Source organism: Saccostrea cucullata, unplaced genomic scaffold, assembly GCF_032062105.1.
Source record: "Saccostrea cucullata isolate Sc308-1 unplaced genomic scaffold, CSIRO_AGI_Scuc_v1 ctg1948, whole genome shotgun sequence".
NCBI classification, from domain to species: Eukaryota; Metazoa; Mollusca; class Bivalvia; order Ostreida; family Ostreidae; genus Saccostrea; species Saccostrea cuccullata.
The window spans coordinates 121,206-145,000 of record NW_026920396.1 but is presented as its reverse complement, the minus strand read 5'-3'; the positions used below and the strand labels follow the sequence as shown (position 1 = coordinate 145,000).

Here is a 23,795-nt window from a genome sequence, read left to right as displayed (position 1 = left end):
TGTATAATTTGAATGCCCTTTCTTTTCTCTTTCAAAATAATCAATTTAAAATGTTATTTTTTGGAAAGTATGTAAAACTTTAAGGTCAAGGTCTCACTTGGGTTAAAAAATCATAGTATATTTAGAAAGTTTTGTGGTAATGTGCATGTGAAATATGAAAGCTATCTCTTATTATTCAAAAGTTATGACCAAGGTTAAATTTATTGTGACAGATGCACATACTAGCTGTCAATAAGATGGACAGACTGACAGACAAATGAGATTTAATGTCCCCTCCCTTTCCCCAAAATGGGGGACAAGAATGCCCTTGCTGTTCTTGAGAAGAAGATTTATGATGGAAAAAATCCCCTGCATATTTCTTAACGCAAATCAATATTGTGTTTTTATGTCATTTTGTTTGTTGTTAATCATCCCTCTCAGGAATTTTTCACTCATATGGGGACACCACCACTTGAAAAATAATGAGGACAAGTTAGATATGAGGTCAACATTCATTTTAGGAGTTTTCAACCATTAAGACATAAAGAAATATTAACTCGATCCTTCCCCTCACCCCTTCCCAGACCCCTGTTTGTTCATGTATGTAAAATACTACTTGTTTTTACATTTAAAAAAAAATGTTTATACAAATAGTTTAATGTGGTCCATCTCTGAATGATTCTCATTCCTAATTCTAGGAAGATAGGTTGACACAAATTCATGAATAAAATGTCAAGTAATCTTATCATTGATGCACTTTTATTTAATTTAATGCAGTCATATTGTGAACATTTCCAGCTCATTAGGAGAGTGGGGATGACCTCTAGGGGTTAATTCATGACCTTTATGCCATTAAATTTACATAACATAATAACACAAGAAACAAAATTATGTATAGTCAAATGGAAAAAGTTTCCTACTGTTTAGGAGTCACATGATCATTTGTCATTACAGGGACAGGTAAGTGGATTGGGAGATCGCCCCATCAACACCAACACCCCCCTCCCCCGGAATTTGCAGGACTATAATATATACTGGAGGAAATAAAAATGTCTTTGGATGCCCTAAGTGTCCCTCCACCCTAGAAAACAGACCAAACCATAACTTCTTTTTTTTTTTTTTGCTTCTCAGGAAATTCTGGTCTGGAACCCCCCCCCCCCTTCCCTCCCAGAAAAAAAATCTGGATCTTGTAACTGAATGTAACGTTGATAACGGGCGATAACTCTTCAGAATGTGAAATCCGTCTATTGTAGCATCGGATGACCTTTGATCCTTTAAACTTGAACCTAACCGTTTGCATTTCACACTATTTTACCCAAATCTATACCAAAACTTGTACTTACCGATTGTCATTATTTAAGCCCTGTCATCTTCATGAAATATAATCCAGTTAAGACACAAAATGAAATAATTCCTACTGACATATATTCAATGATGCACACTAGTATAGCCTACTGCACGTGCAGTGAAATCTAAAATGATAATGCCAATGGTAAAACTAGTACTTCAGTTGGATACGTGACGCAAGCCCAATATGATGCATGTAAAGTGTAAGAACAAATTGAAAATTATCATTTACAAAAGATGGTTTATTTTAACTTTGCCATCTAGGCCTATTTCCAAAAACAGACAAATAAGGTGTGTTTGTGTGTGTGTGTTGATGGGAGAGGGGTTTCTGCCTAATCAAATATAAATAAATTTTACTTATTTTGAACAAATTCATCAAAAACGCTTTACACTAATTTGAATAATATTATTTGTTGTTAATCTATATGAGAAAATAGATTTAAAAACTTCCAGTTATGTGCCAAAAATTTATACCCCCCCCCCTTTATCAAGCCTAATTTACATCATTAATTTAATTCTGTTGTTTAATTTCCGACTAGTAATGAATTAAAAATATGAAATACCTATAGTATGGAGGCCCATGGGTCACATGGTCACTAGCTGCAGATCTGTAGCGTTATGGTTTTATATTAGTATTTTATTAATATTTTAATCTATATTAGTCTTTGACTACAGATCCTGTAATGCAAAAAAGGTGCAATTTACGGCGCAATATTTTTTGCGCACTTCTGGGGAGAATTTCTCCACTTTCCAGCATCGGTCAATTTAATACCTTTCACTCTAATTCTAGGCACATTATTTAACAAATCTGTATATTTTATCCATCTCCAATCCTTTTATAGTCGTCTCTACACGTGATAAACTCGCTTGATTAAAATTATTTGTTAGATTGCTGAAAATTCACATCAAGCGAGTTTATTGCCTGAAGAGACGACTATAAAAGGCTGGGAGGTGGACAAAATATACATATTGGCTACAGAATGTGTCTAAATTTAGGGAGTGACAGGTAGTTGATTGACTAGTGCTAGAAAGTGGAGAAATTCTGCCCAAAAGTGCGCAGAAAATATTGCGCGTTAATTGCACCTTTTTTGCATATGGGAATCTGTAGCGTTATGGTCAAAGACAAATATATAAAACCATAACGCTGCAGATCTGCAGCTACATGGTCACCTAAGCATATTATGCTCAATTTGATGAATACATGTATTATGTAAATTATTGAATTATATTGACTTTTTCCTTGGTAAAGCCCAATATGAAGAAGTGTGCATTTAGAAGCAAACACCTTAGTGCGGGTATTACTGTCTCATGACAGCATCTAGTTTTTTTTTTATTTTGACGAATTATACATACCGTCAATGAATTTAAGATTTATGTAGAATTTCATGGTAAAAGCTATATATGTTGTGTCAAGTATATATATGTACATGTTCACTTTCATATGAGTATTTTGTATATGACAGACAGACTATTTGAAAACCGTCGTACCTATACTTTTTGCAGTATATCCTTGCTTGGCCTTTAAAATGTATTAACGACATTTTCCCATGAGAAATACCCGTGTCAACCATGTTGCTAATATACTAATATACTAATATACCACTGAATGCAGAATGAAAGATAGCAGAATAAAGTTTGTCGTTTCTGTTTTCTTATTAATATTTCTTTTTTTTATATACAATTTAGCAAATTAAAAAAAAACGTGCAATATATTACACCCTATACAATAATGTCAATCCGCATTTAAAAAGGTTTTGATTGATTTTATATTGTTTATCGTGTCTCTCAAATGTTTTTTCACTTATATAAATACGCCATCACTTGCCGGTGGAGAAGTACAAATTTTGCCCTATACACGGCACTCAAGGCCATTGGGCAATGAGGGATCTCATTTTCGTGCCAGCACCTACAGCGAACCCGGGACATCGCTTTATCCGGTGTCATCCAAAGAACCACTCCCTCCAACAGTGTATTTCAAACCCGCGACGTAAGAATCAACTTCTTACTTCGCGACTCTAGAGCGGACGCTCTAACTACTGAGCCACGCATCATAAAAGAACTAAATATATTCATTTTTTATCATTTGGATATTTAACAAGAGGTATTGATGGCAAACTACATGTTGAATTGGTGATTAATTCATTTTTTTACTGCTTTCTGCTCTTTATGTAGCAAAATAATATTGTCACTTAGATATTTTATTTGGCTCAACATTCGCATTTCCCTTGAAATACATTTTTTGTAGAGAAAAGGGGGTTATATACCTTTACTTGTTGACAGCACACTCGCGGTGGTCGTGGTATAGACTCCATAAGGCGGTGTGATTGGCGCAAGATTCTGTCCTGGGTCTGTAGAAATGAAATGATAGATATTATAAGATTAAGTAGTTCCAAACTCTTTAGTTTTGCTAAGATACAATGCTGTAGAAATAATGTTGTGTTACATTTACCTTCAGTTGAACATCAACATCTAGAATTATAGAGAGTAGTGTTCAACATTATATTCAAAAAGTTGTGTAAATCAGATGTGGATACTCAAAAATTCCAAAGAATTTTTAGACAATTTAAAATTACGAGGGTCATTCAAAAAGTTCGTAGACTTTTGTCATAACTTTTTTATTTAACGTCATATTTTAACCAAATTTGATACATATATTTTAACAACAGATTCAAATATTTTGAGCAAAGAAATTGGAATATATCTCGATTTTTGTCAAAATTATTTAAAGATTTAAGACAGTAAAAACGGGGTCACGGAGCAGGGTCGAAATTGAGTTATTGACTGATTAATCACTCTTCATATCAATAGCCATATCTCTTTAAAATTGTAATTAAATGAAATAAAATTTAGATACTTAAAATTAGTATTGTTTCATTTCTCCAAAAGCTAACAGTTAATGTATTACATTGCTTTGTTTAAAAGATATCAAGTTCTATAGACAGATAGTCTTGATTAAAAAAGCAAAAGATCATGACGTCGAAGGACGTCACGGAACAGCGAGTAACAATATAATTTTGTTTTGTATTTAGAAAACTTAAAACAAACTTCGAAAATGCTGGAGAAACCAGGAAAATACATAAAATGATCCATGTATTTGTTTATAATTGAACAGACAATTTTTGAGGGGTAAAGACTTTAAATTGGGTGCTGGGCATTCTGCAAAGAAACAGATGATAGTTCAAAATCTTGTCAAAAGACTCAGTAACGTCATGAAACGTGATGTGTGCTTCACTGTTGCGGAAACTGTAAAAGCAGAGTTACATGGTAAAGGATTTGAAAACATTAACAATATTATTTAAAGTATACTCGAATGATTGTTAGCATACTAGGTGTCAAGTGTTGTGGATACATTTTAATAAATGAAGAATACGATACAAACCGTGTGTAAAATGAAAAGGCACGGTGAGTTTGAGAAATTTTCTTTAACGTTGTGTTTGACGTTACAATGTTTTGACCGCGTGCTCCATGGTGACAATACATGTTGTTTTCAAAATTGGCTATCATGAGTTTCATTTAATCAAACAAAATGAAATCTATAAAATATACCTTTCTAAATATGAAAATGCACTAATATTATGTTTTGTAAAAATAATGTGATGATGAGGAACATTGTCTACGTATTTTTTGAATGACCCTCGTACATCTGGCAGTTTTCTCGCATATAAGCTCTTCATGCTTGGTTAATACAGACTGAGTTGACAAACTTACATTTACACTCGTTGCATCTTTTCCTGCAGTTTTCTCTCATGTAGGCTCTGTATGTTAGGTTGGTACAGGCTTCTAAAGAGTAAGCTTCACAACTTGGGTCTAGATCCTCACAAGGTGGTAGAAGATCTGATAAAATAAATATATGTGTACATATGAAACATAAAATATATATGTGTAGACTTAAAATTAAATTATTGCAAAGTATTTGACGTAAAGAAATGGAAATATATACGGTCAATTTTTTTTATTGATTATAAGGTTTTGTCACGTATTACATCATATTTATGTTCTGAAGTTTGTAGCATACACATGTCTTGAAAGAAAATATCCATATCTGTAATATATTTTAAGAAAGAAATATATCAATCAAAGAACACGTGCACAGAATGAATTAAAGCATCAACATTTGTTTATCTTATGAAGTATAGATATTAAGAAGAAGGTACACTTTCAATACACATTCAGCCCTTTTTTTCCCAAAAATTGAAAGTTATATATGAAATTAAAATTCATTTTTTTCTGAATCATAGGAATTCCAGGCATTAAGAGTACTCAAATCGTTTTTCTCATATGACCACTTAAATGCTAATTGTGACCTCATCAACGTGTGCATTTTCCCGTATTTTATAAATAAAAAAAATTGCAGAAGACATCAATTATCAGTGGAATGTCCTCTCAGAAAACATGATCTGCCACCGTCGCTCAGAAAGATTTTGAGATATGTTGTTTATCAAAGCAGTTTACATAATATATCCAAAAACTGAAGCGGGCGACAGTGGCAGACAATACGAGTATTTTCTGAAGGAAAATAAGCACAGAAATGAGTCATTTTAAGGCTTTTCTGCATTTATCTTAGAAATGTACTAAATTAGTGACGTCATATTTCCAGAACGGTCCTCTTCCATATTCTTTAATGATTTATCATATTCATCTACTCAACTACAGTAATAGCCAATTTCACGACTTTTTAAAAACATGAAATTTTAGAGCACATACAAGCCAAAACTGTACCTTCTTTACTGCTAGCGTTAAAGCAAAAGACCTTAACACATGTACATCAGGAAAAAGTGTATGGGGATTTTCAGAAAATGTAAATATATTCTTTATTCTCCCATTATTATGTAGAATAAGATTCTCAAGTTGAGCCAATTTTTATGGAAGTTAGACCAAATGTATAAAATTAATCTTTCAGAAACCTAAAAATCAAATACAACTACGATTCCTGACTAAAATAAATAATTTTATTTAAATATTTATTAGAAATGATATTGATGAAGAGGGGGGTTAAGGGAGGTTGTTTGTTATAAAAACTGATTTTGTCACTGACAACGGTTTTTGTAATACAGAAATCAATACATATACTGAACGGCAAAAGAAACGCATAAGAGCATAATATGCAAAAATATTTAACTTTGTGGCCTAAAATTATGATAATTGGTAAGATGTTGTATTTTGGTTAATGGCTAATGGTAATCTAACAACCAAACTATATGATAAACGTGATAACTTTAACTTTTCTATCGTCAACTTCCCCTACTTATGCAGCAATATACCTTCATCACCTGCATCTACAGTATATATATCTCAATTGATTCGATACGCAAGAACATGCTCTACGTATGAACAATTTCTGAAACGAGGTAAATTATTGACAAGCAAGTTGATGAAGCAGAAATAGCAGCAGTCTTGATTAAAGTAATCATTTCGAAAATTATATGGTCGATACAATGACCTTGTCAGCAAATACAATTTATCATTGAGTCTAATGCTGACTGACGTTTTTCATATTAATTGTTTGTCCATTATTTATACACTGAATTGACGACGGATATTTCCGTTATTTCAGGATCATGACAAGGAGCACACGTCGGGTGTGACCGGTCGGCACGGGATGCTCACTCCTCCATGGCACCTGATCCCACCTCTGTTGTTTCGGGGTTCGTGTTTGCTCTGCTCTTATTTTGTATTGTTTTATTGACTTTGAGATTGAATACTGTTCGTTATCTCCATATTCTTCTTCCTTACTGTGCACTTAAATCGCTGGTTAAAACTACACAACCATGAAATATATGGTGTCACGTAGGGGAAGTGTTGAAAATCCCAAAACACGTGCATGTTTATGATAACAATTTTGTGATCACATATTGTAGTGCCATGAAATGCATTAGAGTGATAGACATCGTTTGCAGTCTGTATAAATTTCTTGCAATCATGATATGGCTGACAGAAGTTATTTTGGGTCTAGTGTATTGAATTGCATAATTGAATAAAAAAGCAACAACATGTTCCTGTGCAGTTTTTTTAAACTTTTAAACCAAAACAGTTTTTTGGTTGTCAGAGATTAAATTAAAAGGTTTCCAACCAACCATGATTGTGACATTGGCGCGTAACAAGGTCACATCAAGAAAGGTCGGCTATTGTCAAGGCGTTATCACTGAAACCACTATTTATACAGCAGATAGTCATACTCTTAGTTTCATCCTAATATTGAGAGAAACTCTCTGCTCTAAGTTGGTGCGCAAGCTTGTCAACTTTACGTCGATTTTACTCTCATATGCGCACGTACGCGTTGTATGTGTAATGTTTTTAGCATGTTCACGCTGTGAAAATGTAGCCAGTGTTTGTCGATACTTACTCACAAACATCTACGTGTACCAAACCAGCTGGATTCTGTAAATTCTATCCTAAATCGAATTTTCGTGAAATTCATGGGAGAGGGGGTTGTTGGCATTGTAAGAACACAATTACTCTCAACCATTAAGACTACCGTCGGTAGGCTTGAATGATAATCCTATGAGAAAGATAAATGCTCTGGTGAACTCATTGCACAGGAAAATCAGGGCTGTTACTGATGTGCAAGGAAGATGATGAGATTTTTTATTTTAATTTTGGGGGGTATCGATATCGATATATCAATTTTAATAACTCAGGAGTTATGAGTCAAGTCACAAAAGATTTTTGTAACTTGTTAATTAAAGTTGAATCAAATGTTTCATAACAATACTGGACAACATATTGGAAATAATAGTTTTGATTTCATTCAAAAGATTATTATGCGTTTCTTTTTCCTTTCAGCATATTTTCATTAGAATTCTATTTGAATTTTAATGAGTGTGGTAATTGTATTGTTTATACTTTCAAGTAATTAAAGTGTATACATTTAAAATAATGTGACGTGCATAATCACAATTATTAAAGCCTACCTATCAAAATAAAAATTACTCTATTTTGAAATCATGACCTTTAGTGGGGGTTTAATTTTCGTAAAGTTTGGGCTGTGGAGAGACGTATGCCAACGAATTTTTAACCACCCTGCAAATGTTTACTTTTAAATAAATTACTTCTAAAAATTTCCGAACTATGAAATCAAATACAAACAACGCAATTGTTTTCCTAAAAAAATTGAAATTTTGACCTAACGAATATATTTTATTTTACCATATGTCAAGAGTTCATGATCATAATATATTCAAGGTATTATATTGTTCAAGGTCAACTCAACAACGTTGGAATTTTACTTATTTAAACATAAAAATATAGCCTATTTTGACACCTCTTTGCTTTTAATTGCTTATGTGCCGCTTGACATAAACATATTAACTCAAGTGTCTCATTCAAAGATCAAAAGTCGGATTACCAAGATAAATATATGTGAAAAATATCAAATTCAAACCTTCTACCGACAAAAGGACGGACGTAGTTAGTTTTATTTTGTAGTATCGCTATGCTATGCATGCTACACAAATACTTACAGCAGAATTGTATGATAATTTTAGTCTTACTTGGGCAATATCCACATCTGTATGGACAATTTTTTCTGAACCAGTTCTCATAAAAACCTACACACTTCTCAGCAGGATAGCGCCAACAGTATCTTCTGTCAGAACACCATTCTTGAGCTCAAATTAAAAAAAACATGATATTGACTGTTTGGTATAATATAATGAAAAATTATTTATTATCAGAAGCAAAATGACTGTCAATCGAAGTAACCGTGTTTAACTGATATTTAAAGATGTTTCTTATTTCTTCTCAGTGTTTTCTTATTTCATGAATACATGTATCAATATAATGCACATTTTTATTTTAATGTTCATGGACACAGTTTCATCTGAAATTTTATATTAACCAATTATAACGTTTACAATTATTGACTAAGGCATTTGTAATGATTAGCTAAATTCGAACATTATTTGTTGATCAAGAACTTAAAACTTTTCATAATGTAAACAAAGATTGTGCCTTGGTTTTGTTTACATATAGAAAGTATCAGTTCTGTGTCAAAACGAGATTCAGCAAATCACTAGAAAGAAACTGTCTTTCATTATTGAAAAAAAAAGATCTGCTTTGAATGAACATATATTAGCATATTCAGCTTATGTAAACAAAAGCATGACACAGGTCTTGTTTACATAGGAAAGGTTGATAGCTCTACACCTATCTTTTATCTCCACAACTAAAATTAAAATTTTTGATAGGCTTGCATTATCTCTAATTAAAAACATGTGTTCTCTTGCTACCTTATTCACTGTTAATTTCTTCAAACAACTTTTACATCATTTAAAATAATATTTGTTGCTTGTGGAATGTGAGGGTTTATGTTTATTTGAATATAACTTATTTCTAAAAATGAATTGTATCATGTATATATACATGAACCTGTGGAAGTATTACATAATAAAATATTTTTTCTACAAAGGTTTATCAACTCTGACAAAGTGATCAGGTTTTAACACTTTCATTTGAATTTCATGCCTTAAATTCATGTAATTATCAGCAATTCTTATTTTGTTTTTGCAAAAATAAAAACATCAATTTCAAATTTACTTAAAACAGGAAATGACGTTAGCAGTAATTAACAAAAAGCAGTGATTCATCGTTGTATGTTTCCATCACACTGAAGGACCTCAGGACGCTTACTTAGATGTACATGTACCATCGATTCAAAATTTCTGACGAAGCGGAGAATTATCAACTCTTTCTTGGGGGACCTGAGACAGGAGTATTAGGTATTTGATGAATAGAATGAAACACTCACAGGAAAGCTAGAGAACGAGTTAAAGATAACGGTGCTCAAAATACCAGGTTTCTAAGGGACCGTTTTACTACGATTAATACATCTTTAAAATACTAATGTTCGAAAGTTATGACCAAGTTTAAAGTGTTTTGAAGTGAGCAAAGTTCCAAGGTCAGTAGTGAAAATTTAGGGTTTACGGACAGAAAGGTGTTATCAAGAGGTTTAAATATGTGAAGTATATATACATGTAGGATTTAGCTTTAATCATTTAAATAGTATGGCCAATGCTAATAAAATTTCAAGGTCAATAACAATTTATAAACTTGCTGGGATCCTATAAAGGATCACAAATACCTATGAAATATCCTATTCCTTACTTTTGCAGTACAAAATTGATAGCCACAATTCAAGTTTTTGTTTTAATTGGCCTTTTCCTCCAAGGATAAACGCAGACAGACAGACAGAAAGGCAAATCTACATGCCCCGAATCTTCGATTATTGTGACACAAAAATAATACTGTTTAATGCAAAAGAAATATTAGTAAAAGGTGCATTCAGTCAAATACATTGTATTTTCGGTTTCCTTTCATGCAAACCAAAAGTACCAATATCGATATTTAACAGATATATCACATTAGGTGTAACATAAACCTGAGAGATCCTCATTACCTGGGTTATAAGTCGTTGTTTGTTCTAAAAAGAAAACACAAACAGTTACTACAAAATAACACGTGCATGTTTAACTAGCAAGAAATAAATATGAAATGATTACTTTGCACTAGAAATACCACAATATTAAATATTAATTTGAACATGTAGAGCTCTTTGAGGTACGGTACTGGTATTGACTAGAACTCTGTGAGAGGTATCTTTCATGTACATCTTTACCTGATTTACTAGTGTTTGAGAGTAACGGACCGTGGATATCAGCTCAGTGGTTAGAGCACCTGACTAGTAATACAGTGTACCGGTTTCGATTCCCGGTTCAGCCATATGTTTTCGCCGTGGATTTCTCCTTTCCTACTACACTAGTAGTGACACCTATCTTTCCTGGTGTCATGGTACTGGTAGTGACTGTAAGAGGTATTTGATTACCTAGCTGGTATCCTCAACACATATATATTTTTTGGTGTTTTTGCACTTGTAGTGACTATGTCCTTGTTTGAGCTGATTCACAGTTTATTATTTACACCTGTCTTAGCTAATGTTGTGTTATTAGCACTTCTGGTTTTCCTGGCATATTTACACCTGCCTTTACTGATGTTGTGATAACGGCATATTTAATATATATTTTTATATTTTAAGTTGACACTTTGCATATTTTTGTGCTACCTGAGTGATTAGGGAGCTAAATTACCTTATATAGCTGTCAGAGTCGACCTACTTGGTGGGGTTGTACTGGTTGTATTAGATATGTGGTAATGATATATCTGATTTATCTGTTAGAGTTGACCTACCTGGTGTAGCTGTCCAGGTGGAAGTAGAGACTAGGTACTCTGTTGGAACTATAAGGGAAGTCATATATATAAAATCACAAGTCACTCACAACAGGAATATGTTGCACGTTGAACCAGATATTACATATCAAATAACCCAAAAGTAAATGGTGGGGAGCAGATATTCATTTGTGTATTCTAACAATCTGATAGGCCAGGAAGTTTTGGTTCAAGATCATTTCTTATGTTTCAAACAAGAATATTCTTTTTATTAGTGTTTTTTTTATCAAATAAATGAAATAAAAGCAGCTGCATAATTTTGATTTTTTTTTTCTGGCAGTAAAAATACCTCTACAGAAGTTACATGTTTTTCTGCAGTTTTCCCTCATGTATTGTCCATATACATCTTGATGACACACATCTGCCCCGAAATCACTGCAGTAGTTAATGTTGTCGACACAGGGTAGCCTTTTTACTGTAACATAAAACACCATGATAATAATACAAATGGGAGCAGTATCCATGTAGACTATCTTCTCTTTGAAACACACGAAAGAAATTTCATGGTGACAGCAGTGAACAGCTTTAGAAAGGGTAACTTAGAAATAGTATGTTTGTTTCGTGATCAGGAGGTTCAGGGCGAATCCTGTTCGAAAGGTCGCGTCAATGTTATAGGGACACCAAATATAGTGGCAGTTACTTCAGCAAGCACCCTGTATTAGAATTGAAACAGGGTTATTTCGGGAAAGAGAGGTAAAAAAAAACGAATTCATGAATCACTGCTTCCGTTTGCATGAATAATATGGCAAACAGAAGACACAATCAAAAATTCATTAAACAGCACAAATTTGGGCAGAACAAACACGGACCTTCAAAACATCAAAGGTGCATGGGATCAGGTGCCAAAGAGGAGAGAGCATCCCCTGAGTGCTCCTTGTTATAAATAGGGAATAAGAGGAAAAACAGCATTTGACTTAATGATAAATTGTATTTGCTGAAAAGGTCATCGTATCAACTACAGACCTTACAAAATGACAGATTTAAACGAGAATGCTGATACTTTTGCTTCGTCATCTTGTTTGTCAACCATTTACTTTGTTTTAAAAAGTATTCATATGTAGATTATGCTCTTGAGTATCAAATCAACGAAGATAAATAAACCTCGTATGCAGATGGTGAAGGTATATTATTCCATAAGTACTGAATTTGGGAAGTTGAGGATTCAAATGTTAAGACATCTCGATTTTCATAAAACTTAGTTGTCAGGTTAACATTCACATCTTTTTCTAGTAAAATATAAAAAAATTAAACGCGGAAACAGACGCTCTAGTATTTTTCAAGATCACATGGTTACATCGCAAGGACATAAAATAGAAAAAAAGAAACATTGTAATTGACAATACCTCGTCAATATAAACTGTATATCTAAATCCAAAAACAATTAGACATTGTCAATAAGAAACTCATGCATCTTTTTTTTTTAATTCTAACATCGGAGTTCTTGTGTATACGATCAGAATGGTTTAAGGTATTTCACTCGTTAAGTTTTTAAAAAAAAATGTAAAAAAATAAGTCAAGATAAAATTTACACAATTTTCGCCCAAAACTCACAAATTGTGACCAATGTTTCAAAATTAACATCACTGATCACGACTTTTTTCTTTCATTGTTTTTTTTTAAAGTTCTCGACATTTATAACTGATCAGCACTACGTCGTAAAAAGTTTGATTCGTTATCTCCATATCCTTCATTTAAGAAAATATTTTATTGTCTATTTAGTTTTATATACCCCAAATATGGTACTTTTTAGTGCAAAAAGGTCACACAATAATTTACGCGCATTAATCTGCAAGATTTGTTTAATGATAAATATTATTCAAAATATTTTACGTAGAATGAAATCATATTTATTGTCATTGTTACATCTGATAAGATATTATAAAGGTTAAAGTAATCAACCAAAGAGTTAAAATTTAAGTGCAGAAAGGTAAACTTCATTGTACCATAGATCATTAAGATAAACAATGACCCCTTTTTTCTCTGCAATTTTGAGTTACTTATGAGTACTTATCCAAAATATACTTCTAAAAAATCCTTGATTGGACAAATTTTACGAGTGACATACCTTAAGCAAATAAACTTTGTTAATGACCTAAGAGAAGTTAAGTAAATATACAGGTTCATTTAACGTGGGAATGACTGTTTATAAAAAATTAAGAATATAAGTTTTAATTCTGTTGATAAATTAAAACGCCCTGAGATCAATGGTCAGAGTCTAAGCATAGATGTAGATGTGAAACGTTTCTTTTAATGAAAAATTGTAGAATCGCACATTAAAAAACTTACAATAAATCAGTCGAACTTTACAAAACTCATCATATTTATAATGACTTCAGAATATCAGAAAGATGTTCAATATATATTGTTCTGAACTGTATGACGTGCAAGAATGATATGAAGATAGCGAACATTATTCAATGCAAATTTAAAAAAAAAACATTACAAATTAGGAGAAGAGCAAACACGGACCTCCGAAACATCAGAGGTGTGATTATGTGCCATGGAGGAATGAGCATCACTACTGACCGGTCATATCCGCCGTGTGCTTCTTGTCTTGATCGGCGAATAACGGGAAAATTCCTTGTAAAAATAATACACTAACAATTAATATAGAAAACATCAGTCAGCATTTGACTCAATGATATATTGTATTTGCTGACAAGGTCATTGTATCAACAATAAAACTTACGAAATGATTAAACGAGACTGCTGATATTCTTGTTTCATCAACTTGCTTGTCAATAATAAACCTCGTTTTAGAAATTGTTCATACGTAGAGAATGCTCTTGCGAATCGAATCAACTGAGATATATATATATATACTCCGTATGCAGTTGATGAAGGTTCATGTATATTGCTGCATAAGTAAAGGAAGTTGACGATAGAAAAGTTAGTCATCACGTTTATCATATAGCTTGGTTGTAAGATTACCATGAAGCCAAGGTCTAATTAGAGCTGAGAATTGAACTTGATATATAATCCCCTTTCACATAGCGAGCGACGAGTCAACTTACTCGGACAGTATCCACATCGCAGAGCGCAGTTTGCCCTGGCCCAAGTCTCGTATACACCAACACAATCTTCATCTTTGTATCGTAAACACTCCCGAGTGCCAAGTTCATCTGTGCATTCCTCCCATACTGTAAACCAAAATGAACAAAAACTAATATTTATTTCTATATAATTTTCTTTCTATCTTTCTATCATCTAGAAACCACTTGCTGTGTCTCACAACCCGACATTTGAATATACCTACACGCATTGTCAATCAACATTTGGTTATTTCCATTCTTATGTCGATAAAATATATCCCAATGAGTTGATAAAGGATACCACAAAGTCTGACACATCTGTTTCATCGATCTATTTATCTAATTCTTTTTCTAGCAACTTATTGAATGTTATGAAGAAAAGCAGTATATCCACAGGATATATATTTACCTAAACGATTTGATGACACGTTCCCAAGACCACAAACTAGAAGCAAGAGCACAAAAGGAAAACTTGTAGGAGGATTTAGTCCGCTCATTTGTCTTTGTAGAGGGGACGATACTTGGATAACGGAGAGCTTAACAAACGCGCCTCTTATTGCTATCATAATGTCACTAAATATGGGTATCATTGAGCAAAGGCATTTACAGGGATACATTTTAGATAAATGCACGACCTCTACGCATTTGTAAATATGCTTCATAACAACGCAAAGCAGTCTAAGATTTTCTTTGTTTAAGGTTGGAAGTGACATAATTCTTATCGCTTCTGTCTTAGCTCTTACGCTAATTGTTGCTGTGATCTAAATTTAATTTTACAGAAATGCATGATAAGATGTCTGTTATCGTTTACTGACAATTCTAAAAAAAAAAATATCGACATCATTTGATACAAAGTTTACTTTGGGAAAACATTCATCAAAATTAAATTAACACGCCATATGCTGACTAATATACAGTTTTTATACACTAATCCTTTTTCGTCAAATGGATTTTGAATTTTTTTTTATGCAAAACTAGAAATCGCAGTAATTTATCTTTATCGTCTGAGAACATGCTTTATAGATCTTTGTTGATTTGATACTTAAAACATGAACTACGTATGAACTATTTCAAAATCAACATTACTTATTGATATCACAAGACGAAAGACCACCTTTAAGCAATTGCTTAATGGTGGCTTAATGGTGACTTAATAATGACTTAATGGTGCTTAAAAAAGTTAACTCTATTAAGCCACCCTTAAGCTGCAACTTACAGGTGATTAATGTCCAAACTTCATTAAGCTACCGAGCTTAATGGTGACTTAATGGTCAAACCTCATTAAACCCGTCTTACGCATTTTATAACGAATCTTTGATCTATTTTTTAAAGTTATGTCAGTGTCATTTACGCAAAATCTATATTTTTTGTGATTTATAATTTTGTCTCGATCGTAATTTTTAAATAACATTTCTGTCAACATGCAAAATCTAGGGCACTGAGAATAAAGCTAGCTAACAGGGGCTTGCTCCTGGTTTCTAATATTTTATTTCAATCATTTTTAGTATCAATAAAAAAGAAATTTTATCTTGTTACCGCATATGATTTTTTCTTAAATAAATAATTATTACATACGTTGTTTTTATTATTTGTGTATATGATTTTTATTTTAACAAACCGATTGTCACTAATCATAGATAGTACTTTATGACCCGGTATACAACAAACCGATTGTCACTTATCATAGACAGCACTTAATGATCCTGTATACAACAAACCGATTGTCACTAATCATAGATAGTACTTAATAATCGGGTATACAACAAACCGATTGTCACTTATCATAGATAGTACTTAATGACCGGGTATACTACAAACCGATTGTCACTTATCATAGATAGTACTTAATGACCGGGTATACTACAAACTGATTGTCACTTATCATAGATAGTACTTAATGATCCTGTATACTACAAACCGATTGTCACTAATCATAGATAGTACTTAATGACCGGGTATACAACAAACTGATTATCACTTATCATAGATAGTACTTAATGACCGGGTATACTACAAATTGATTATCACTTATCATAGATAGTACTTAATGACCGGGTATACTACAAACTGATTATCACTTATCATAGATAGTACTTAATGACCGGGTATACTACAAACTGATTATCACTTATCATAGATAGTACTTAATGACCGGGTATACTACAAACTGATTATCACTTATCATAGATAGTACTTAATGACCGGGTATACAACAAACTGATTATCACTTATCATAGATAGTACTTAATGACCGGGTATACTACAAACCGATTGTCACTTATCATAGATAGTACTTAATGACCGGGTATACTACAAATTGATTATCACTTATCATAGATAGTACTTAATGACCGGGTATACTACAAACTGATTATCACTTATCATAGATAGTACTTAATGACCGGGTATACTACAAACTGATTATCACTTATCATAGATAGTACTTAATGACCGGGTATACTACAAACTGATTATCACTTATCATAGATAGTACTTAATGACCGGGTATACAACAAACTGATTATCACTTATCATAGATAGTACTTAATGACCGGGTATACTACAAACCGATTGTCACTTATCATAGATAGTACTTAATGACCGGGTATACAACAAACTGATTATCACTTATCATAGATAGTACTTAATGACCGGGTATACTACAAACTGATTATCACTTATCATAGATAGTACTTAATGACCGGGTATACTACAAACTGATTATCACTTATCATAGATAGTACTTAATGACCGGGTATACAACAAACTGATTATCACTTATCATAGATAGTACTTAATGACCGGGTATACTACAAACTGATTATCACTTATCATAGATAGTACTTAATGACCGGGTATACAACAAACTGATTATCACTTATCATAGATAGTACTTAATGACCGGGTATACTACAAATCGATTGTCACTTATCATAGATAGTACTTAATGATCGTGTATACATTAAACTTCAGAGGAATGGTTAATGACCCCATGCCCAAACATTCAAAACAATTTCCTCATTTCTAAATAAGCAAAAGATTTGTGTTGTTGATAAACATTTAAGTATCCCACTGGTGAAAAACAGTTTCAAACAATGTCTTCATTACTTAGCGTACAGAAGGGTCATTTAGTTAAAGTGTTGTTGACAAATTTTGGAAGAGCTCTCGGTTGCAAGTCAGTTTTAAAAAAAAAATAGCAAGAAAGTCCCCACTGGCAAGCACTCTATCGAAATAGTTAAAAATAAAGACTTATATTTCATGAGAAGAGTGCAAAAAAGGATCTGAGCATAAAAGCAACGGTTTCATGGATGACTACGGGGCAATTTCCCAACCTTGGAGACTTGAACACTAAGTAATTGTGTGCTTCAACCTGGCCCCGGGGCCACAAACATCTTGAGTCGAACTCAAGGGCTGTATTTTACTCAAATTTGAGTTTTTTACTCCAATCGCTGAGTTGAACTCAATAAAGTGTGCCACGAAACTTGAGTCTTGCTCACATAGAGTTTTTTCTAGAGTTTTACTCAAAATATCTGGGATAGCTATGTAGCTGTCTCAGAAGTCGACTCAACACAAAAATGGCTGCCAGGCGCATGATTATGAGAAATATTGTAAGGGTACCTCGTCGTATGCAGGATCGGACAAACCCACTGGAATCTTTGGCGGAGGAGGAAATTTTCAGCAGATACCGTTTTAGATCCGCCACCATTATGTTTATTTGCGGTGTTTTAGAAAATGGGTTAAAACACAAAACAAAGAGAAGTTCGCCTCTTCCTACCCTACTGCAAGTGCTTCTGGCCCTGCGGTTCTATGCCACTGGTGCCTTTTATCAGTTGATTGGGGACTCCCTTGCAATCTCAAAGTCGGCAGCAGGACGGGCAGTTCGAGGAGTTACCTCCCTTCTTTGCAATTTGACAAGGCAATACATTCGTTTTCCGTCAGTTCCTGAAATTGCCGAGAAACGTACAAAATTTTACGGTTTAGCAGGTACAAATTTCTTTTACATAACATGACAGGTCACAAACTTTGCACAACTTTAACTGGAAAACTGATCAACATATTTTTAGAGGCCTAACGTTAAAACACGCACTATATTTAGGCTATAAATATATTGTCTGACAACTGATGCAAAATAATAGCATGTGGAAAATTTAAAAAAATGCACTAACCTCCAATTCTTTTTATTAGTATCTTTATGTAGCTGAAATTTACATCCATTAATTCAAAACAAACATCCATGAAATGATCACACCACGCTCTTTTGAAAGGGAGATAATAAAGTTTAACAGGTTTCGATGGTATGGTGCGCATGTCCTATCAAATTTATATAAATATTTTTAAGATATATTCTTTTTTTTTTTAAAGCTCAATATGTACTAATGTACACAATGGTAAGAAAATGTTTCCTGTATACATGTACTTTAAAGGCTTTCCGAATGTGGTTTGCTGTGTCGACGGTACTTTGATCCGTATTAGATGTCCATTGCAAAATGAGGCTGAGTTTGTTTGCAGGAAAGGATACTACGCTTTAAATGTTCAGGTGACTATTTAACAACAATTGTTTCAGTTTGCTTTAAAATTTTCCTAAATCATTTTTATTTAGTGGATGTTGATTATTGATAGTTTAAAAACGAAGAAAATTAATAAGCAGGGGCTTAGTATCCGGGGGGCCAGGGGGGGGGGCCTGCCCCCCCCCCCCCACTTTTTTTCCCAACCTAACTTACACTATAGGAAATGTTAATTGAAAGCCTGGTTGCCCCCCCCCCCCCCCACTTTTAGAAATGTACCGAAAATGTAGTATAAGAATTGGTACTAAAAGTAGTTGACACTGAGAAAAAGTTTACCTATACCCCCCCCCCCCTCCCCCCCGAAATAGGATTTTCGAGTTTGGGCAACATTTACCTTTTTTTTTTTTTTTTTTTTTTTACTTTTTTTTGGGCTTCTCAACTTTTTAAGGTAAGTAAAAAAAAATTTTTCTCTGCCTGGCCCCCCACTTTCAAAAACGATGCTACGCCACTGAAAGAAAGGGGGGAGGTGAATGCAATTTTTCAGATATGGGTCAAAATATTACAATTCCGGGGTGAATAAAACAAGGTTTATTTAATCTATCTCCATTTAAGATGTGAAAACCTTCATTGAATAATTTCTGCGTACTTATATTTATAAGCCTGAAAAGTTTGTCGAGTAAAATATGAATAGTCGAAGTTCAAACAATTTGATTTAAACAAATATTGAATATCAATAGTCTTGTAGATTCATATTGTAAATATAAAAAATAGTTTATATCACTTCTTTTGCTTCTAAAAACCACTCCAAAGCTAAAAAATCTGTTTAACCTTCTATTTTGGTTGATGAATAAATTACAATATTGAGACAATCTGCTATTATGGTGTGGCGAGGCATGTAAATGTTTTTTTTTAAAAATAATAAATCCTTAAATTCAGTTGTTCGATTCGTAGGCCTTAATTTTTCTCAATGAAATTGTGTTATTAAGAGTATACAAGCTGATCCGCGATTATTTTTTTTCTGAAGCTGACGAATGACATAACTTAATATGATGAAATATTTTCAGTAAAGTATAAATAGCAGTTTTGTAATTACAAACAATATTTTTGACTGGCTTTAAATGTCATACACAAATAATTTCAGGGAAAACAAACACGATTACTATTCAATTCCAAGTAAAATGCGATAGACAATTATCGTAAAATATTTCTGATTTCATTTTAAATTAACCCTCTCTCTTTCTCAATCCTTTCCGATCTAAGCTTTATTATTCATTATTGCAGAATTTTTTTTTTCCTTAGATGGCTTGTGATGCATCTTTCCGTTTCGTAAATTGTGTTGCAAAATGGCCTGGGAGCGTTCATGACTCGCGTGTTTTTAAAGAGTCGTCTCTTGCAAGATTGTTTGAGACTGGTAAGAAGTAATGTGATAAGAATAATTTAACTATTAATAATGAGTTTGACATTGACACGGATGCTTGTGTTGAATAAAGACATTTTTAAAAAAAAGATTTTTTTTTCATCAGGTGCCCGCACAGGATTAATACTGGGAGATTCGGGTTATGCGTTAAGGAAGTATTTGATGGTTCCGTATCTGGTTAGCCGAGGAGAAATTTAACACTGCTCTGTGTCGCACTCGGGTAACAAAAGAACAGGCTTTCGGAATCTTAAAAAGAAGGTTTCCGTGTCTCCAGATAGGTATGTTATACAGTACATATTTATCTTGTATTCCTAGACCCTCCATTGATACAAATGTAACATATAAGGAGGGGGTCAATGAATGTCCCCATCGTAAATTACGGAAATAAATTATTGAAGTAAATGTGATTTTCTGTTAAATTTTTCTTCTTTTTTTTAAATTAATTATTTTTCCCATCTAAACGGCTTATTTTCTTCAATAAAGGATTACGAGTTCAACCCGAACAAGCATGTGAAATTGTTGTTGCCTGTGTTGTACTTCACAATCTCGGCATTGAGCGACAAGACATCATTGATGTGCCCCCTGTGACTGGACAAATAGTTGATGAAGCTGTGTTGCCGACTGATGGAGGACGCAATGAGGGAAAAGCAGTTCGAGACCACATAGCCCGTACTTTTTTTGGAAATTAAGCAGAAAATAAAAAGAAACGTTAAAATCAGTATGAATAATTTATTTTAATAACTTCTCTTTTTGAATACGCAAGAGCCCCCATTTCCTCAACCAACTTCTCCTTTTTCAGCTTCAATACCTCCATCTCCATCTCCATCTTCTTCTTTTCTGTCATTAGTAAGTCTTTCTGCAGTTCGATTAAACTTTTAGTTTTCTTTTCAGGCCCTTTCTGACTTTTTGCTGCGCAGGAGTTTTGAGTACTGGGGATACATGTAGCTGAAGTTGTGGAGTTAAAATCAGACTGAGCTCGAGGGCACTCTCCAGACGAACAATCCACCTCCATATCTTTAAAATTAAACACAAATTCATGCAATGACTTATGACAGTTTTTTGTATTATTTATATCGTGTTTGGCATAAAGGTCTCTTATTTTAACTTGTCATAAGATTACAATAAAATATGTTCAAACCATTAAGACAGTATTCTTACCACCAGAATCAAAACCAGAGTCCAATCCCTGCATTGACGGCCTTCCCTCCAACGTATCCAGCATGGCTTGCTCAACAGGGGTTGGTGATGGGGGCTTTGGACCTCCACCTGTCTTGGGTCGTTTCATTTGCGACAGTTTGTCCTTTGCTATTAAAATCAATAATGATGCTTAGTGTTGATATACACATAATACATATATATGTTATTTACCTTTAAATTAATAATTTTACAGATTTTGAACTTTTCTGTATTAATTAAATTGACCTTTAACTATGTTTTATTTAAATGAGCTAGGAGTAAGGCATATCGGTAATTGTTTTAGACTTTTAATATCTATGAAACGCGATTTATTTAAATTTATTATACTTTTCAGGAAATTTCTATCTTTATAAAAAGTTATAAAACAAATAGAAAGATTTTTTTCTAAATTTTGTTATCAAAAAGATACGCCAATATGACTTCAACTGAAATGCGTTTTGTATTTTTTCGGAATAGTAAAAATCATATGTATCTTAGGTATGTACCTCTGGTTTTCAAATTCGCATATTGCTTGGAAGCCTCCTTTCCTGTCCGAAGACAAATGCCTACTCTGTACCACAGAAATAAACCGTAAATAAAACAAATTGTCATAAGAAATCTAGTTCAATACTTGAAACTCTTTAGTGTGTTTGTTTTATTTCATAGACTATCTAAATCTTTTGTTAAGAACAAGAATTATTTATAACAAGTGAAATGAAGATCATGTAACAAACTTGCAGCTATGAAATATAAAACTTGTCCACAAATGATTACAAATATCAGCCACGTAGCATCGTTTTTGAAAGTGGGGGGGGGGAGTGCAGGGGCAGCCAGAGAATTTTTTTCTCTCGAAAATTCTATTTCGTGTGTGTGTGTGTGTTGTTGTTGGGGGACGGGGGGGGGGGGGTAAAACAACTTTTTCAATGCCAACTTTCAATTACTTTCTATAGTATATAGTGCGGGGGGGGCAACCAGCCTTTCAATGAACATGTAACATGGTATCTATATATAGTAACAGGTGTTTTCCATTTAAAAAAAACTTGAGTCGGCCGTATCGTCGATAACACAGCTACTGAGCTAGGCCTATGCCTCTTTTAGAATGTACAAATAAAATAAATAAATACACTATCAAGGAAAGAAAATTAAAACATACTCATTTACTGCCCTGGCCACATTTTCCCAGGCCTCTTCTCGCTCTCTTTTCCCTCAGCCAGGTCCTTTAAATTTCCCGAAAAGCGTCTTTTCATTTTTTGTTACTTCTTCCAACAGAATATTTTGTTCCAATTCACTCCAAGTTGGTTTTCTCTTTGGATTTGGAGTGCTAGAGGCCAAAGGTGTAAGTTCGCAATCTTCAAACTGTATTTTTTTAACGTCTAGACTTAGAGGTGTTTCTTCTATTAAACTACTTTGCGGCAAAATTATGTCATATATTACCGAGTCTAATGGAACCCCTTCCATTTGCTTCGACAGGCGTTCCATACACATGTAACGTCATCAAAACAAATATGACGTCATAGTTCTATGTTATTATGCAGAAAATCATGAATGGAACGGAAAAATGAACACAGAAAAGGCGTTTAAAGGTTTTTGAATTTATTTTTATTGGTAAGACCTCTTATATCATTAAAAACAATTTGAGTTTCATGCAGAGTTTTGTTACTCTGGTGAGTTGAGTTTCTTTAGCGTTCGTGGCACACTTTTTTCAGTCGCAACTCGGGAGAGTAAAGTAAAGTTTACTCTACACAGATTTGAGTTGAGTAAAATAAAATGTTCGTGGCCCCGGTGCCTGATCTAGAATGTTTTAACATAGAAATTAAATGACGTAAATGAGCTGTTTGATGGAATTTTCCTGCAAAATTACTTTTCTACCATTCAGATCTCCCATGAAACTGTATAGGTATAATGTGATGGAAAATATCAAATCAATATATGAGACTCAGCTTATAAATTAGTAAGAATTTTGTGTGTTTGACTCCTTTTTAGCTAAATGAATTGGAACTTTAATTTAATTCTGCGAATGAATTGTACTCAGAGTTTCCTTTCTACAGAAGACATTCTTCAAAATCTAAAGTAAAATATTTTTAAAACAATTGAACAATAATCAAGCATATGATATCT

General features: G+C 33.3%; 1 protein-coding gene, 1 long non-coding RNA gene and 2 pseudogenes across 2 annotated transcripts in view; 2 read left to right on the top strand and 2 right to left on the bottom strand.

Moving 5' to 3' along the window:
* The window catches only part of LOC134248186 (uncharacterized), a 33,540-nt gene extending 18,395 nt beyond the window's left edge, over nucleotides 1–15,145 (bottom strand). Inside the window, exons 1-8 of the mRNA XM_062730614.1 lie at nucleotides 14,989–15,145; nucleotides 14,562–14,687; nucleotides 11,837–11,962; nucleotides 11,509–11,556; nucleotides 10,721–10,744; nucleotides 8,817–8,933; nucleotides 5,035–5,160; nucleotides 3,591–3,674 (exon numbers count right to left, since the gene is read on the bottom strand). Coding sequence (XP_062586598.1) covers nucleotides 3,591–3,674; nucleotides 5,035–5,160; nucleotides 8,817–8,933; nucleotides 10,721–10,744; nucleotides 11,509–11,556; nucleotides 11,837–11,962; nucleotides 14,562–14,687; nucleotides 14,989–15,145 — 808 coding nt within the window. The remainder of the gene's footprint in view (nucleotides 1–3,590; nucleotides 3,675–5,034; nucleotides 5,161–8,816; nucleotides 8,934–10,720; nucleotides 10,745–11,508; nucleotides 11,557–11,836; nucleotides 11,963–14,561; nucleotides 14,688–14,988) is intronic.
* Nucleotides 15,146–18,457: 3,312 nt separating this feature from the next.
* LOC134248173 (uncharacterized) lies at nucleotides 18,458–20,552 on the top strand. The gene is made up of 3 exons (XR_009987990.1): nucleotides 18,458–18,563; nucleotides 19,004–19,116; nucleotides 20,384–20,552. It is a non-coding gene; the product is annotated as an uncharacterized LOC134248173 (long non-coding RNA).
* Nucleotides 20,553–20,663: 111 nt separating this feature from the next.
* On the top strand, nucleotides 20,664–21,529 carry LOC134248164 (putative nuclease HARBI1; annotated as a pseudogene).
* LOC134248220 (uncharacterized) lies at nucleotides 21,217–23,135 on the bottom strand (annotated as a pseudogene).
* Nucleotides 23,136–23,795: the final 660 nt, after the last annotated feature.